Source organism: Natrix helvetica, assembly GCF_964273705.1.
Source record: "Natrix helvetica genome assembly, chromosome: 1".
Classification (NCBI taxonomy): domain Eukaryota; kingdom Metazoa; phylum Chordata; class Lepidosauria; order Squamata; family Natricidae; genus Natrix; species Natrix helvetica.
Genome location: NC_138548.1, coordinates 40,022,973 through 40,040,898, shown reverse-complemented (window position 1 = coordinate 40,040,898; position 17,926 = coordinate 40,022,973). Strand labels below are relative to the sequence as shown.

Here is a 17,926-nt window from a genome sequence, read left to right as displayed (position 1 = left end):
AGCAGCTCAGTTCCAGATTGTCCAAGCCCAAAATTTCGAGCCTGGTAGAGATTCTATTGTGAGCAGAGGAGTGGAGTACTCTTCTTGTGAAACACCTCTGGACCCACTCAATTGTATACAGCGTGGATTCCAGGCAGACAGGTTGTAGAAATGAGGAAAACTAATGGCAAAAGGTTTACGCATTCCTTCTGATATCTTGCTCTTCACAGTAGCTTTGCTGCAGGAAAGTACCTTTCAAATTTTCAGTAACCAAACACTGAAAAAACCTAACCCATCAAAAAAGTCAATATCCAGGAACAGCTAGTTGACAATTTTTTTCCAGTGTTCAGAGTGCTAAACAAGAATTACCAGCTTTTCTATCCTTGGGGAAGATTGCTCTGTAAATTTAACCTAGAGGCTGAGTTTTCAAAGCCTTCACAGGTGAGTTGTCCTACCTTCCCAGAAGTTCTTCACAATACAAAGCATATATGCTCAGAGCAAGGTCACTAACAGTAAAAGTGGGAGGAACCTGCAGAACTGGACTTTTATGAAAATCCACAGGTATCAGGACGTCTTTATCTTAGACTGAAAACAGTAAGAAAAATAAACTAGCTTAAATTTAATTAGCATAAGGCCAAAAACCTCACACATCAACTCATTTCAAGTATTACCTCCATACCATCCTCCAATCCTACAGTCTCCGTAATTACTGCACAAAGCAAGGGCAAAATCAATTGAGAATCATTGAACTGTTTTTACTTATATTTCAAGCACTCACGGGGATTGATTGCTAAATCCAAAAACACGAATAAAGCAATGTTGTGTTTATCAATGTTAAATTCTCCTGTGTGATATTCATCTCCACGTTCAGATGGCCCATGGAGACATACTGTAATTTAGTGAATAATAAGACTGATCTGTTAGGGAAGTTAAGTTGTCAATTAAGCCAGGGATGCCCAGCCCCTGGACTGTGGACCACTACTGGGCCACAAGCCATTTGGAACCGGGCTACGGAAGCGGCATGTGAGTGCATGGGTACATTCCCACTTGCCCGAGCAGTGGGTGAGCATGTGCCGCTTGCTGGCTGCTTGCATGAAACCATCCCCTCTCCCCACCCACCCACCCACACCACACACATACTGGTCTACAAAGCCAGAAAAGTTGAGGAATTCTGAATTAAGCAATAGAACAATGCTGAACTCATGTAGTGATAACCTGAAGAACTGCACATTGTTAGCTACAATATTTGAAAGTAGATGGAAAGAATCTTTAATCTATAAAATGAACAATTACTACAGATCATCATACAGATCTATGTTGTCTCTAGGAGTTAAAAATTACTTGATGGCACATAATTAATCAATCACTAGTACAAGATGTAGCTGGCTGGACAAAAAAGTATCTTCTAAAGCTGGTTTTTTTTTCCCCCTGGGGAATTGGGGAAATATGCAATCTTATTTTCATTAACCTCTAACTGAAATGTAACTTGCTGTTCAATAGTGATGTAAACAGCCACATTCTTATGGCCTCTGGTCTATAGGTTTACAGACTCTCAAATGGATCCATGGTACAAAAAAGTTAGAATTCTGTTCCAACGTGTTGTTGTTGTTGTTGTTGTTGTTGGAATTGTATTTTGGAGAATTCTTCATTTGCAGGGCAAGGAAGACAATTGCACACCTAAATCAATGGCAACAGTTTTTCAGAGCTTAACCAGAACTTTTTTAAAAAAACAAACAAACTTGTGACATTCCAAAATGGCACATTTTATTGAGTCTAGGTAAAATGGCTAACAGCCAAGGATAACAGAAACTGTAATCTAACCATAATGGGAGAGTCATGACTTCCCCAGAAACGCAACTGAATCGGCAGTTCTCTCGAATCTAACTGGGGAGGACAGGGGGGAGGGGAATCTGGAAACGTTATGTGATTAGAAGTTTGAGATGGAAGGATGCCAATTTTTGCTTTGAATGTTCAAAACAGGCAGGATTGTTAAACTGGCAAAGATCTGAATTGTGAGCATTTCTAAAGGGGCTGTCCCCTTTGTAAGAGTTTTAACTGATCCTAATCCTACAAAAGAGAGACATCATCTCTAAAAGTATTCTTTTTCTTTTATAGCAATGTTATGCTCCAGCAAGGATTACTAATTTATTCTCTGTGGAGCAGCATAGGACTCATTGAATGCTGTGTAACATTATCAGTGTGTGAGAGGCTGTACATATATACATTTTCAGCATACTTTTACTTCAGTTTTGTTTGATTTTGTAAGTGCCAAGAGTAAAAACAGATGTTATGCTATTCAATGTTTGGATATTGAACCCTACCCCAATATAACGTATATGTCCCTCAAGGCATGTGGATAATCTAGTAGGCTTAGGGATGGATGAAGGGGCCAGAAAATGCTTGGCTTCGGGGTTTTCATGCCATTTTTCCTAAATGCTTGACATTAAATATGAATCAAATCTAGACTTCAAAAATATAGCCAAGTTGAGGATTCAACTTTGCACAAAAACCCAAGTCAAGATTGATCTGCAATATCAGTAACTCTTACAGAAAGTTTATGTAGGAGCATTTCCACTAAAATCCAAAAAAGCAAGTTAAGCATGCATAAATACTGCCTAAGCAATTGAGGCTCAATCCCTTTTGATCCATAGGTTTGGTAAGAGCAGTAACTGAAATTTCTTCCAAGGCTAAAATTCTGTTATGGGCACGTTCCATTTCCCATTGCTCAATTCAATGTAAAGTTACAAAATATAGCACAAACAACCACTTGTTGTTAAGGAATTAAGATCAGGCAACAAGGTCACAACCACAAATACATTACAGTACATGTACTATGCTCTTTCCAGTCTATATTTCTTGAATAGGAAACATGGATGTATGAATGGTTTTAAGGATAGAAACATCAAATTTGTGTGGTATGCAGCAGTACTAGCACTAAAGAGACCCAATACATATTCGGCGGGGGGGGGGGGGGGGAACCTAGTTCCTCTTGCTCACACTTCGTATTTCAGATTAAACACAATAAAGTTACAAATGTAAGAGAGTTATGTAAGAGGAAAACAATCACAGTTCAAAAACAATACCAACAACAAGGGAGAAACCATTGAATACAAAAGAACATTAAGTTTATTTATGATGAAAAGTTCTAAATTTGAGGGTGCCTTAGAACCAGGGGATGCGGTGGCTCAGTGGCTGAGTCCCTGAGCTTGTCGATCAGAAAAGTCAGCAGTTCGGCAGTTCGAATCCCTAGTGCTATGTAACGGAGTGAGCTCACGCTACATGTCCCATCTTCTGCCAATCTAGCAGTTCAAAATCATGTAAAAATGCAAGTAGAAAAATAGGGACCACCTGTGGGGGGAAGGTAACAGTGTTCAGTGCACCTTCAGCATTTAGTCAGGCCGGCCACATGACCACGGAGATGTCTTCGGACAGCGCTGACTCTTCAGCTTTGTAATGGAGATGAGCACCACCCCTTAGAGTAAGTTACGATAAGCACATATGTGCAAGGGGAATCTTTACCTTTACCTACATCCAGGAGTGGGCCATTATGAGTTCGCCTGGGTTCGGGAGAACCCGTAGCTAACATTATGGCCAGTTTGGAGACCCTCCAAATTCCAACCCGACTGGCCCCACCTACCCCACCCCGCCCTCCCAGGAGTCTTCATGTGGCTCATTTTGGATGCGAGGTAAGTGCAGGGCCTGTGCGGAGGCTTGGGGACAGGGAAAATGGGCTTCCTGGAAGTTCCAGAAGGAACTCTGGAGGGCCTCCAGAGCCCAGAAGAGGCAGTTTTCACCCTCCCAGAGGCTCGAGGAAAGCCTCCGGAGTCTGGGGAAGACAAAAAGGTCTGTGTGTATCCCCTCCCCGCCATGATGCAGGAGGCTGACTAGGCCACACCCACCATGGCAACCCCCACCCAGCAACCAGGCAGTGAACCCGTTGTTGAAATTTTTGAAGCCCACCCCCGCTTAGATCTTTTTTAAAAACTGAGGGACATACAGTAATAGAGTAATAGAGTAAGTTGTGGAGAAAGATGACAGGGAAAAGCTCCTTTTCTTCACAAAGTGCATAGTTAAGTATCGGATTTTTCCATAGATGATCCAGGCCAGCTTTATCTTCCTAAAGTGATGTTCCAATAAAATGTTTCTGGAAAGCCCACAAGCAGGTTAGGAGTACAATATCCTGGCATTCTCTTCTTCAGCGATGAGTATAAAGTGGGATCTTCTCACAATACTAGAGATAATGTTCTAACGCACAACTATGAGCCATTCCAAGAGCAATTGTCATGAACATGTTTAACACGCATACACCTTTGAAGGTTCCTGCTACCATCTCTTGGAATGGCAAATTCCATAGTTGAAATATGGGCTGTATGAAGCAGCACTTCCTTGTCTATCCTGAGTTTTCCACCATTCCATTTCCTTGGTGGTTTAGGGTCCTAATATTATGAAAAGTACAGTGCAGAACATCTCCTAATATCTTTTTTGGCATTAATATTGTTGTTGTTAGTTGCAAAGTCATGTCTGACCCATCGCAACCCCATGGACAATGTTCCTCCAGGCCTTCCTGTCCTCTACCATCCTATGGAGTCCATTTAAGCTCACACCTACTGCTTCGGTGACTCCATCCAGCACCTCATTGTCTGTCTTTCCATTCTTCTTTTGTCCCTCCATCTTTCCCAGCATTAGGCTCTTTTCCAGTGGGTCCTTCCTTCTCATTAGGTGGCCAAAGTATTTGAGCTTCATCTTCAGGATCTGGCCTTCTAAAGAGCAGTCAGGGTTCCATACTGTAATTGTTTGTAGTTATTTCATAACTTCTTGCTCAACTTTTTTTTCCCTAAAACCTTAATAGGTGTAGCTATACTATGCTCTTTTCCAGGTTTTATCAACCTTGGCCACTTTAAGATGGGCAAACTCTTAACTCCCAGAATTCCCCAGCCACAAGGAGAGCCAGTTTGATTTGATGCTTAAGACTGTGAATTCTAGTTCTAGTCCCACCTTAGTCATGAGAGCCAGCTGGGTGACCTTAGGCCAGTCACTCTCTCTCAGCCCAACTCATTTCACAGGGTTGTTGCTGTGGGGAAAATAGGAGGAGGAAGGTATGCTGGATATGTTTCCTTCTTCTTCTTCTTGTGGCATATCCATCATCAGATGTTGGCCATCATTTTGCTCAACAGCCGCATGAAAAAGTGCTGTCGAGTTTTGTTCAAACCAGTCCCTTAGATTTTGAAGCCATGATGTTCTTCTTTTGCCTGGACCTCATTTGCCTTCCATTTTTCCCTGGAGGGTTAAGTGAAGTATGCCATATTTTTCTGGGTGTCGCATGACATGTCCTAAATATTCTAACTTTCGCTTTTTAATGACTTTGATTATTTCCCTTTGCTTTCCCAGGCGGCTTATCACCTCTTCATTTGTGATTTTATATGTTTTCTGTCTTGAGTTATTTGTAAAAATAATAAAGATGGGATACAAATAGGTATATAAAATAAAAAAAAATAAAAGTCTGCTGGAGCCCTAAGAGGGAATTCCGGGAGTTGAAGACTACCTATCTCAGTGATGGCAAACCTTTTTTGGCTCGCGTGCCACAAGTGGGGGGAGCGCAGGGGGGTTGCAAGTCACTTCCGGTTTGCTCGGAGGGTGGTTTTAAGCGCTCCAAAGGCTTCAGGGACGGTCCCTGAAGCCTCCGGGGGGGCGGGGGGGCTCTTTTTGCCCTCCCCAGGCTCCTATAAAGCCTCTGGAGCCTGGGGAAGGCGAAAAATAGCTTTTAAAAAGGTGAACCCAGCTGGCCAGTGCGCGCATGCGCGCTGGCCAGCTGACAGGGCAGCGCCTCGCGTGCCCTGACAAATGGCTCCGTGTGCCACTTGTGGCACACGTGCCATAGGTTCGCCATCACAGACCTATCTTAAAGTGGCCAAAGTTAAGAAATGCTGCTCTATTTCCTTGAACATAATCACTCTCTTGTACTTATTGGTCCTCTTGTCATCAATAGTCTCCAAAGCCAAGTGCCCAATAATGTACAGGTGTTCACTGATCTCTAGAGTCTCCAGAAAACTGGTTGGCTGATTGAAAGTAAATTAAAGTCTCCAGTTTTGGAGGTTTTAATTTACTTTGTATCTGTAGGGGGAGTTTTTTTTCTTTTTCTTTTTGGGATCCTTAGATCAGGGATAGGCAATCTAGTGCCTTTCAGATATTCTAGACTTCAGTTCTCAGGCTTCCCAGCACAGCTAACCACTAGAGATTAAGAGAGATGTAGCCAAACATCTGGAGAGCACTACTTAAATCTACTTCATTCTCTATTTTGAAATATGGAACTGTCTCCTTTTCTAGGGTTACTGGAAAAATTCCCAAATTAAAATTGAAATTAAAAACTCACACCACCTCTTAATAGGAGCAAAGGGTTCATTTTTATGAGTTTTTATGCTGATCTTTATGCTTTTATTTTTCTTCATAAAATTATGCTAAATAAGATGGGAAGCTATATAAATGTTTTAAATACATATTTTTTTCTGTACTGCTTTGCTGCCATCCACTGGCCGTCCATATTCTTACATCCCAATCTGATAGTGAACCCAGAAATGCAGTTTACATACAATACAATACAATACAACACAACACGACACAACACAACACAACACAATACAATACAATACAATACAATACAATTTGGTCATTTTTGGTCATTTAAGCAGATTTCGTCAGGGGCACTCACATCCTGATCACTTCCCATTTGGATTACTGCAGTGCACTCTACAAGGGTCTATCCTTGATAACTACCCAGGAACTACAATTGATCCATTCTCCTTCAACATTTTATAACCACCAAGTTATTAGAAAAATATGAAGTGTCTCCATTCAGGATTGGTTCTTTTTTTTTTTTTTGGTTGGTTTATTTTATTAGAATGGAATGGAATGGAATGGAATGGAATAGAATGGAATGGAATGGAATAGAATAGAATAGAATAGAATAGAATTTTTTATTGGCCAAGTGTGATTGGACACACAAGGAATTTGTCTTTGGTGCATAGGCTCTCCTTGTACATAAAAAGACAAGATACATGTGTCATGAATCATAAGGTACAATACTTAATGATAGTCATAGGGTATAAATAAGCAATCAAATCATACTAGGAAACAATATAAATCATAAGGATACAAGCAACAAAGTTACAGTCATGCAGTCATAAGTGGGAGGAAATGGGTGATAGGAATGATGAGAAGATTAATAGTAATAGTAATGCAGCCTTAGTGAATAGTTTGACAGTATTGAGGGAATTATATGTTTAGCAGACTGATGATGTTTGGGGGGGAAACTTTTTATACATTATACAACAGGTGGCTGTTAAATGCAATATACAGTGTAACATTATCCAAAATTTATCTTGCATGACAGGGGCCAACACTATTTGAAAGATATTAGAAGCCATGATTCAGACATACTCAAACACAAGACCTCTCTTATCCAACTTTGGCAACTTTTAAGACTTGTGGACTTCAACTCCCAGAATTCCTCAGCCAGCCATGCTTTAACTTTAAGCTCACAAGTCTTATGAGCACGAGTTGGACACTCGTTTTAAAAGTTTCTGTTGGAGCTTTAAAAGGTTGCTGCTACTTTAAGGACTCTCTTCATTAAGACAAGCTTTAAAAGCACCAGGTCTATTTTTTTCGGCTTGCACAGAAGCTTGAAAAAGAATGGGCTCCTTTAATAAACAGCAGGGAAGTGCTTGTGCATGGTTCAAAGCCTAATTCTAAATCGTTTTCAAAGTATTCTACAGAGCAAAACCACAGAGTGAAAGTCCTGTTGCATAACATTAATGTGTTGTTGATGGTATGAGAGAACTTAGTTTTGTTAGTAGTTTACTGAAGCCATCTCCAGCTGAAAAAAAGTATGCTATCAGCTAAAGGGAAAGACTTCTGCTTAATACCCAGCATAAACACAGTCCCCCTTGGAACAGAATGACTTCTAATGTAAGGGGGAAGTGTGTGCTTGTATGCAATGTCCCTGTGTAACCAATGAATCCTAAAGCTGTTTAAGGACTCATAATTTCAGAGGGTGCATTCATTCCATCTTATATACCATGCTGAACTTTATATCCTTTGGGGATGGAGTTAGTGAACACCTTTGGCTTTTTGTACTGCTAAATTCCAAATATTCTCAGTCAAGTCGGTTAAAAACGGGAGTTTAGACACGCGGAGGGCTCCGAGCTACCGATTTCACCCTTCGGCCAACAGCTACCCCTAGCGGCGGCTGCGGGAAGCAAAACCTATTATCTCGCGCATTTAAAACCAGGCTGTCGATTTCGCCGCGGTCAACAGGTTTAACCAGCGAGGTAACTCCGAGACGAGGTCACCAACCAAACATTAACTCCCGGGTTCCCGGATAACGACGTCTATCCTTCCACCACCACGTCGACGGCGTCCCAGAACCCGAAGGCCCAAAAGGAAAAGGCGTCCGTCTCCCAAGCGGAGAAAGACCGAGCCAGGTACTTTGGTTTTTAACCGACTAGCCCACCGCTTCTCGCGCCTCACCGCTGGCAAAGGGGGACGGGCGGAGGCAAAAAAAAAAAAAAACCTTGAGGGGAAGGTGGGGATCGAGTCGGCTCTTCCAAGACTTAAGACAAAGTTTGGCGACGCTGCTCCGCGTGAGAGGTTTGCTTTCCGAGGCGTTTGCGTGCACCGGTGGGGGAGGAGGATTCACTCTTCGGGATAATTTCACTTCGGCCTCGCTTTCCATCCACGTTTGGAGGGTTGGGGTGGCGAGCGCGGGAAAAGAGAAGAGGCAAGAAAGGGGCGACTACTTGCCCGAGAGTGCTTGGGAAGGGGGGGGGGAGTCCGGTATTGGTCGCCGCGTCCCCAGCGTTTCATTGATTACTTTCGCTCGCTCCCCAAGTTTACACCCAAGTGAGCAATGTTGGAGGAGGAGGAGAAGGGCGCCTGTTGCGTCGATTATTCCCGGCACGCCCGACCTGCCCGGGAAAAGACCCGGACATGCCCTAAAGCTGCCTGGCCTGAGAACGGCCGTTCCCTGCGCCGTGGCACGTCCCCCCGTCCTTCCAAAGCCAGGTTGGGGCTGGCTCGCTTGCGCGTTCCCTCGGTCCACACCCCCCCAGTGCCTCTCTTGGCCAGTATATTTTTAGGTCATTGGAGTGGAGGGGTAGGTAATCCCCGGGCTCAGGTTCCAAAGGAGGCGGGTTCCGGCCGGAGGTGGAGTCACTTTTTTCATTTAAATCCCCGACTATAAAATGGGTTTAAGGAGAAGCGGGATCTCATCAGCTGAGGCGCCCAGAGGAGCTGGTGGGAGTGAGCGACGGGGGAGGCGAGCGGGAGGCTCGGGACCACAGCGTGGGTGCCCAGCAGAGCTGCCACTCCTGCCGCGGCGATGCTACACTCCGTGGGCGCCCAAACCTTGCAAGCGCTCAGCCAGGTGGCCGCCGGCGTCCTCCTCCTGCCCCGCTTCCTCCTGACCGCTGTGATGCTCTGGCTCCTGGATTTTCTCTGCATCCGGAAGAAACTCTTGCTGACCGCCGCGGCGGCGGAGGCGGCGGCACCTGGTGAGGAGCAAGAGTTGGCGGCAGAGGACGACGGCGACTCGAGCGATGGGACCTGCCCGCCGGACGACCCTCCGCTCTGCGTCTCCGACTCGAACCGCATGTTCACGCTGGAGTCGCTCAAAGCCGTGTGGCACGGGCAGAAGCTGGACTTTTTCAAGGCGGCGCACGTCGGCGCGACGGCACCCAACCCCGAGGTCGTCCAGCTGGACGGGCGCACGCGGCTGCGCATCCTGGACTACGCCCGGGGCAAGAGGCCGCTGATCCTCAACTTCGGCAGCTGCACCTGACCGCCCTTCATGGCGCGCCTGCGCGCTTTCGAGCGCCTGGCCACGCGCTTCGTGGACATCGCCGACTTCTTGCTGGTCTACATCGAGGAGGCTCACCCTTCCGACGGCTGGGTCAGCTCGGACGCCGCCTACGACATCCCCAAGCACCAGTGCTTGCAGGACCGGCTGCGCGCGGCTCAGTTGATGAAGGAAGGCGCGCCGGGCTGCCCGCTGGCCGTGGACACCATGGACAACGCCTCCAGCGCCGCCTACGGGGCGTACTTCGAGCGCATCTACATTATCCAAGAGCGGAAGGTGATATACCAGGGCGGCCGGGGCCCCGAGGGCTACAAGATCTCCGAACTCAGGCACTGGCTCGACCAGTATAAGAGTAGCCTCCGGGCCGGGCCCAGCACCGTCATCGTTCAGGTGTAAGGAAGACTCCCGGGCGGAGAGCAAAGTGGACGGGAAGGAAAGAGCGCAGCTCGAAATGCTGCGCTCGCCTTTCCCGCCCCTCTCCGTAACTCCCGAGAGGCTCTGTGTGAGTTTTCATGCGAGACGTTATTCAAATCATGTTGATTTGCCCAGCATTTGTTATTGACATCCATTTCCACGTGCAGTTTTGTTTCCCTTTATTTCCGGATTGCGTGCGTGAACGAACAGCTCTCGCTCTCTCTCCCTCTCTCTCGGGGGGGGGGGGACGCGCTTCCTGGTTGTTTTGGAGGGCCTGTTGCTGTACGTGCACGTGCACGTGCGGGCTTCGGGTGTACGTGTGCGCGGGTGTTTCCGATGGGAACGGTCTTCTGCCCTGCACGTGTGTGTCTGTTGGAGAGAAGTTTCGCGTGGCCGAGCGGTGTGTGTGCTCTCCTTATTTTTCCTCCGCTATCCTAGCAAAAACCTTGGCTGCGAGTTCTAGCGTTTCTTTATGATGACCGGTTTCGAAATGGTTCTGGAGCGCCAGGAAACCGAGTCTGAAATTGGGAGATGCCAGAATTGCCAGTTTTGGTTTTTGAGGAAAGCTAAAAAAAAAAGAGAAAAAAAACAAAAAAACATCCCACAAGTCTATTTATGTGATTTCTGATCTGGTGGTATATTGAGCTTCTTTTATCTTTTTTTTGTAAAATACCTGTTTTTTATGAGCTTTTTATAACATTATTAATAAAGATGATTGAATAAAGTATGCCTCATTTGGATCTTTCTAACCGAAAAAGGGAGGAGATTAAGGCTCCAGAGGTGCAGCAACTTTCTCAACTTGGTTCAATGAGGGTCCCAACAGGTGGGGAGAAAAAGCAGGGGAGGGACCCACCTGGAGAAAACATGTTTTACACTATGTATATTTCGTGTGGACTAGCAGCCATTTGTAAAAGAGCTTTTAGGAACGTTTCCATGGTGGCTCAGATGTTTGATTTGAGGAAGTTGCTGCCAAACTGATGTGATCAGATGCCACTTTTAAGCAAAGGAGAAGATGCCTTGTTGGATGGGAAGGGGACGGTGTTCTACCACTGCCTTTGGGGGGGGACACAACTGCGGATCTCGCATGAACAGCCTTCTCCAGTTTGCCTTCTGATAAGGTGGGGGAGTTTTGTCTTACCAGTTCTATGGAAGATTCAACTGCCAGCCCCCAATTAGGAAATATGTAGGTTTATCACCTTGGAAGACAGAATACCTGGAATCACTCTGGATTTGGTGGGAGAGAACAACTGTATATTGTGACATGAGCTTTTAAGGGTTGGCCCGTTGTGCTAAGCCATTGTTTGTTTTAACCATAGTTTCTTAACTCAAGTAGAACTTGCTGGGTTTACACAGCACCCTGAGTCATATAAACAATGGGTCACAAATCACAGTCAGTTTACACTTAAACCAAATATTGATTTATTTTGTGAGACTCTTAACCACTGTTTTATGAAGTCTACAGGGGCTTAGAAAATGAAATAGAATCCCAAAAACATTCTCCCTCCCCATTCAAGGAAAGTTTATGCAACTAGAATTCTGCAATTGTTATGCATTTGAAACCCACTTATCATGCAACTTAGAAGTTGGGGTTGCAAGTCTAGAAATTAAGTGCCCTTCTTCTCTGTAAAAGTTGTTTATTCTTAAGGCATTGGGGGGGGGGCAATAGACTTCTAGGGTTTGCTACTATCATCCTATATACTGAATATGTAAATGTGTAAAGAAAGAGAAAAAATATCCTCCTATCATCCTATATACTGAATATGTAAATGTGTAAAGAAAGAGCCAAAAATATCCTCATAAACACCAGTGTTGGGTAGATTTGTTAAGGGAAATGATTGTGATTTGTAAATCATTTGAACTTGCTGGGTGGGCTGAGCCAGAGGAATAGTTGGATTCCCAGACAATGCCTCTAAATATCTGGGCTATTTTCATTCCCCCCGCCCCTCCTCTCCCAGAAAAGAACTACACACATCAAGTAATCCTTGAGGCTTTGGTTACATCACATCTTATCAGCATATTGTCCTTTGTGGTTACTGATGAACAGTTACCTGCTCCACAGATTTCTGGTACTAACATGAGTAATCTTGGGGGGGGGGAGAAATGAGTAAAAGTGTTGTGAAAAGGCAGTTAGCTTAACTGCATGGAAGAGAACTGATGCCAAGAGATAGGAAAGGATGTTTCATTTAGGAGCAGTTGCACTGCTTGTGAGATTTCTCTGTTACAACCCTTTGCCTGCACAGCTATGGTTTGGATAGGTCTCTCAATCTTATGCCACACAACTTCAAATGTTGGCATGCAGTTTCAAGTAACTATAATATGTTGCATTGTAGCAGGGAATTGTTTTTTAGCTCACATTGCACATACAGGGATGGTCAGCAGATAGTAAAGTGTTTTAGAAAAAGGGAACGAATTAAAAAAATATGATATTCTTACCTGTTATCCCCACAAAGGATTGCCTCTTGTGATATACACAAAACCTTTAAAAATGCTCAGCCGTTTTCCACTTTTCTAGGTGTGTTATGCCAATTCTGATCATTATTAGTTTTATTAATGCGAGAAATATGCTTGCTTTACCATAATTTTCCATATCCCATGTAAAAAAAACTGCTTTAGTCCAAGCAACATGACCTTAATAAATCTGGGCAGGCAACCTCTTACAGCTGGGCTAAGAGCTATTACCAGTACTTGTTTCACTATTATCTTCAGAGCACTTTGTTTACTTGAATTGAGCAAAGAGGTATTACTCAAACCCAAGTGCTAATTTATGTATTATTTGTAATTATTGTATAGTTAGACCTTATATAATAAAGAATACCAGTCAAATACAGTCAGACCACCAACAGAACTGCAATGTTTGAACACGTAAGCTATAATCCAAAACTCACATTTCTAAACATAGTGGTAGGTTATGTGGCTTTTGAGTCACCCTGAATTCTCATACGGCTGCTGGCTAACCATTTCAGAAATCGGGTTGCAACCTGAAAAGATTGAGGTAGGATCTTCCTGGAATCAAGCTCAGCTCCTGGGAATTACATGAGCACTTCCCTTTCATTTTCTTGGCAACAATACAGAAGTGGTTTAATCAGCAGTGTCCACGGGAGCCAGGGATCAAAAAGGGACAAATGTAGCATTGCTTGTATAAAAGGTTTGGGGCTGGGACTGTGACACCATTTCCAACATTTTGCCTCTTTGTAACATGCTGATCCAGGGATGCAGTGGTCGATCAGAAAGGTCGGCAGTTTGGCAGTTCGAATCCCTAGTGCCACGTAACGGAGTGAGCTCCCATTACTTATCTCAGCTTCTGTCAACCTAACAGTTTGAAAGCACGTAAAAAATGCACATAGAAAAATAGGAACCACCTTTGGTGGGAAGGTAATAGCGTTCCATGCGTTTTGGCATTTAGTCATGCCAGCCACATGACCACGGAGACATCTTCAGACAGCGCTGGCTCTTCAGCTTTGAAACGGAGATGAGCACTGCCCCCTAGAGTCAGGAACGACTAGCACATATCTGCAAGGAGAACCTTTACCTTTATCTAACATGCTGGTCACCTGTAGAAACGGCTTTCGTAGGGGATAGTTCACTTAGTGTAGTCCACACATTGAGTAAATTACTCAAAATTAGATATGGGGTTTTCTTGGGATAACAAGACATGAATTCATTATCTAATCATAACAGAAAAATTTAAATAAAAGACTTTATGGTAAGCGGCTTTGGGATAAATAAAGAAAAGAAGCATTGAGCTAGCCTTAGACTTCGTATAGGTCAGGGGTGTCCAAACTTGGGAACTTTAAGACTTGTGGACTTCAACTCCCAGAATTCCCCAGCCAGCCATGCTGGCTGGGGAATTCTGGGAGTTGAAGTCCACAAGTCTTAAAGTTCCCAAGTTTGGACAACCCTGGTATAGGTAGTTCTCGGCTTATGACCATAATGGAGCCTGCCCATCACCATCATAGTTGTGAACATAAAACAGGTCACCCACATGACCAGCCCACTTTTACAACCCTTTATTGCAGGGGTCATTAATCAAGTCAATGTTTGACTATGGCCTGGTTTTGCCAAAAAAAAATGGAAATAAATGTCAGTTTTCAGCAAAAGCATTGTGAGATGTGTGTGGTCACATGACTGTAGGACACTGCAAACAGCTGTAAATGAGGGCCAGTTGCCAAACATCTGATGTGGTCACATGACTGTGGGTGGGAGCCTGGCCTTCAGAACTGGGTCATAAGTACCTTCAGGGAGGTCTATTATAACTTTGGACAGTTGCTAAGCCATCAGTCATAAGTCAAGGGCTACCTGTACTAATTTCTGTTGGTCTCCCATACAGACAGAAACCAGATCTGACCCTGCTTAGTGCTTTAAAGATTAAGTAAAGTTGGTGAGGTAATGCCACATTATGTCAGGCTCCTGTGCCAGGATTTGGCAGCGAATCACAGATCTCGTGACTTCATAGGGCTTCACATGACTCCTAGGTGAGGACTTGGCAGAAATCTCATAGGCATGGCTCAGCTACAAAAGACTGTTTACTGCAGATATGAATGAAGCACATTGCTTGTGCTTTCCCTGAATAGCAATGGATAGTCATCTTGCACTTCACAATGCCTCAAGCCCATCATTTTTCCCCCCTGTCTCTTCCATAAATTAATAGATGCAGCTTGGCCCTTGATAGGGATTGTGAATTCTACACAGTATTTGACCTGAGAAATGCTAACTTGCCTAACTCACATACAGTGGCTACATGGACACGTCCATCTTGTTTGCTTTGCAACTGTTTGGAAGTAGTTATCCATTACCTTCTTATAAATACACTTTTAAAAAAATCTATCTGGTTTAACTGAAAAAGGTCACTGTCACTTTAAAATACCACCCTTGTAAATCCCATAGCTATGCTTGTTCTACCCCTTCCCATGCCATCTGAAAACAGCACAGACTGGTTTGTGTTCTTCCAGCTTCATGTTCTGGCTCATAAACCTTACATGGTGGCTACCAAGTGTGACAACCCAATGCAATCTTTCTTAACCATTATATAGTTTATTAAGAAGCACAACGTGTATCAAAAAAAGTACATTTAAAAAGTAACCTTTGGCCATAAAATTAAAACAGGGATATATAGGTTGAGTGTTTAATTTGTCATTTAGAATTTAATCAGAAAGTCAGTTATAGTTACAAAATAACTTAATTATTAAATATATACATTGTTCTAGCTTCAGTCCTTGAATCACAGTAGGCCAAAATCATGATTTTTGCCTTTCCCTTGATATATTCAAGGATCTTTATATGGTCCACACGTTATGTCTTTGGCTTTAAACCCAACTAACGTAGACATTCTGGATTCTAGCTTTATTCCAGCTTATGAAATTTGGATCCAGGATCTTCCTTCATTAATTCGTTATAACTCTACTCAACTGATATCATTCCCACTTTTCCTTCTGATGCAGTCACTCTTAAGCAGAAAGAAGTATGCCACTCGGCTAGTCAATAGCACATCTGAGTAAGCTGAAACAAAATCTGCACTTGAAAACAGCATTCAAGCAAATCATCTGTCGATTTCATCAATGAGCTGAAAAGCCAGGGGTGCCACTAAATGTATACATCTGTGACCTAAGCTAGTACCATTGGGGGGGTTGGGTGTTTTTTTTTTTGTTTGTTTTTTTTTGACCAAAATAGATATTTAATTTGCGTGGGCATGCTTTAATTTTCTTTATTATAATTGTATCTCTAAATTTCTTCCATAGAATCCAAAGCAACACAAGGATTCCTTCCCTATGAAGAAGCATCCCAAAGATTTTGTTAGACAAATTGGACTTATAATATGGTAAGGGGGGGAAAATATCCACATGCCTGGTGTTATTTCCAGCATGTTTCAGAAAACATTTTTAAGAAATTTAATATACGGTAGTTTTTCTTAATTTATTAAGGAACACACGTGGTGGACAGTGCTTTAATCCCCAGTGGTTTTTTTCCTTTTATTAAGAATGTGACTAGCCCAGACACATTACCTCCTAAATAAGATCCGAAGGAGGACATGCATTGATTTTGGTATCTTCCAAATATGTTGGATCTCTGAGCTTCAGCAAGGCTGGTTCTGAGAATTCCGGAGGTTGAAGATCAACAGATCTGGTATATCCAAAGGGCAATAAATCCAAGAAGGCTGCTGTAGCCATAAACCACAACCCACTCAGTTGCATTATTTCTGCTCTTGTGGAGGAGAAATTTTACTTGAAATCAGGCGTGTCCAACCATTTGGCTTGCCTAGGCTGCATTGAATGAGGAGGAATCATCTTGGGCTGTGTATAAAATATATAATATAGTGACTGTGTGTTATATATAAAGTTTATCATCTTGTGGAGCAGCATTATTAGCTGCCCAGGGCCACCTACAGGCCACGGGTTGGACCCATTTGCTTTAAATTCAGAGAACCCTCTCCTTATTGGTGTAATAATACCACACCAACCATAATGGCTTGGTAGGGAATCCGAATAACAAAATTGTGCTGCAGAAGCTCAGGAGCTGTGTGGTAAAGTAGCTGCTTCCTGCAATTTCTAGTTACATCTCCAATACTGAACTAGAAGAAAGAACAGAAGTCCAGGAAGAATTTCTGAGAAAGCATAGACCTACTTGTCTATTCTCAGTCATCCAGGTCATGGTTGTCCCAAAGATGCTCTTGAAAAAGTTGCCTCTTGAAAAAGACCTACTTCCTGTATAGGTATAATTGTACTCATATATTTAGCAAATACATGAATACTTGATATTAAATAAACAGATCCAACATGTCTTATGACCGCTGTTTCTAATCCAACCTGCATCTATTGTTTTAAAACATTCATGAACTATTAATTGCATGAAAGATACTACATCTGTTTTAGCCCTCAAAGTAGCATTATTTATTTGAATTTATTAGAGCTACTCAGTTCCATCCTGTTGAAGGATTGATGGAATAAACATTTCATCCAAAAGGCTTGCAACAGAGTCATGTTTTGTTGCAATGGCTTTATATTTTAGCAATGCCAAATAAAATACCATTTTACAACCTGGTGTTAGCAAATGTTTGGTTTACTACTGATAAGGATCCCAGCCATCAGGGCAATGTAGAAATGATGGCTGCATGAGCAACATCAGCAGTCTTCCATTGTGTGGCATTGGAACATTTTAGTTTAACCTCACTTAGGACTAGCAAAGATAGTAAGTCTGGACTACTTCATTTTGAGCATAGGATGTATTCTATGTAGAATATAGAAGGCTGGGTGTTAACACTTCCAAATCCACATGGGATTATCCTGTCTTGATCAGGCCACATTATTATTTTATTTTGGAAATATATTTAAAAGCGAAATAGTGTCAGTTTGTCATCAGTTGTGGTGTGCTGTGATATCCCTAGCACATTTGCTGAATCATGATTAATGTTAATTCATGTGTAGAATGTCATGCCTGAGCAATAATTTCTAATAATGCACTGGGCCGCCATGACACCCAGCCATAATACCATACAACAATTGAGAAATCATACTGATTACTTTTGCAATTTGATATTATACTAGCTAGTTTCGCACATCGCATAAAGTCGTGGCTTGCTTAGCGTATAATCTTTGACTGAGTTCATGCTACACGCTAAATGAAGAACAGACCACATGACTTACTGTGATTTATCAACCCGGTTACCAGGGAGCATCTAACTTTTTTGAT

The 17,926-nt window shown here is 43.1% G+C and overlaps 1 protein-coding gene and 1 long non-coding RNA gene across 7 annotated transcripts in view; both read left to right on the top strand.

Moving 5' to 3' along the window:
* LOC309383105 overlaps positions 1-17,926 on the top strand; it is a 123,720-nt gene that overhangs the window by 93,831 nt on the left and 11,963 nt on the right. For 2 of the 6 annotated variants that reach the window (XR_014173756.1, XR_014173759.1), the window contains exon 3: positions 15,979-16,058. The exons of 2 other annotated variants lie outside the window; for them this stretch is intronic. This is a non-coding gene — a long non-coding RNA (uncharacterized lncRNA). Of the gene's footprint in view, positions 1-8,109; positions 8,457-15,964; positions 16,059-17,926 lie in introns of those variants that run through there. 2 more of the 6 variants (XR_014173760.1, XR_014173761.1) reach the window with 2 other exon arrangements.
* DIO3 (iodothyronine deiodinase 3) lies at positions 8,518-10,967 on the top strand. Its single transcript, XM_081935284.1, has one exon. The coding sequence runs from the start codon at positions 9,353-9,355 to the stop codon at positions 10,223-10,225; it is 873 nt and encodes a 290-aa protein (XP_081791410.1). The 5' UTR covers positions 8,518-9,352; the 3' UTR covers positions 10,226-10,967.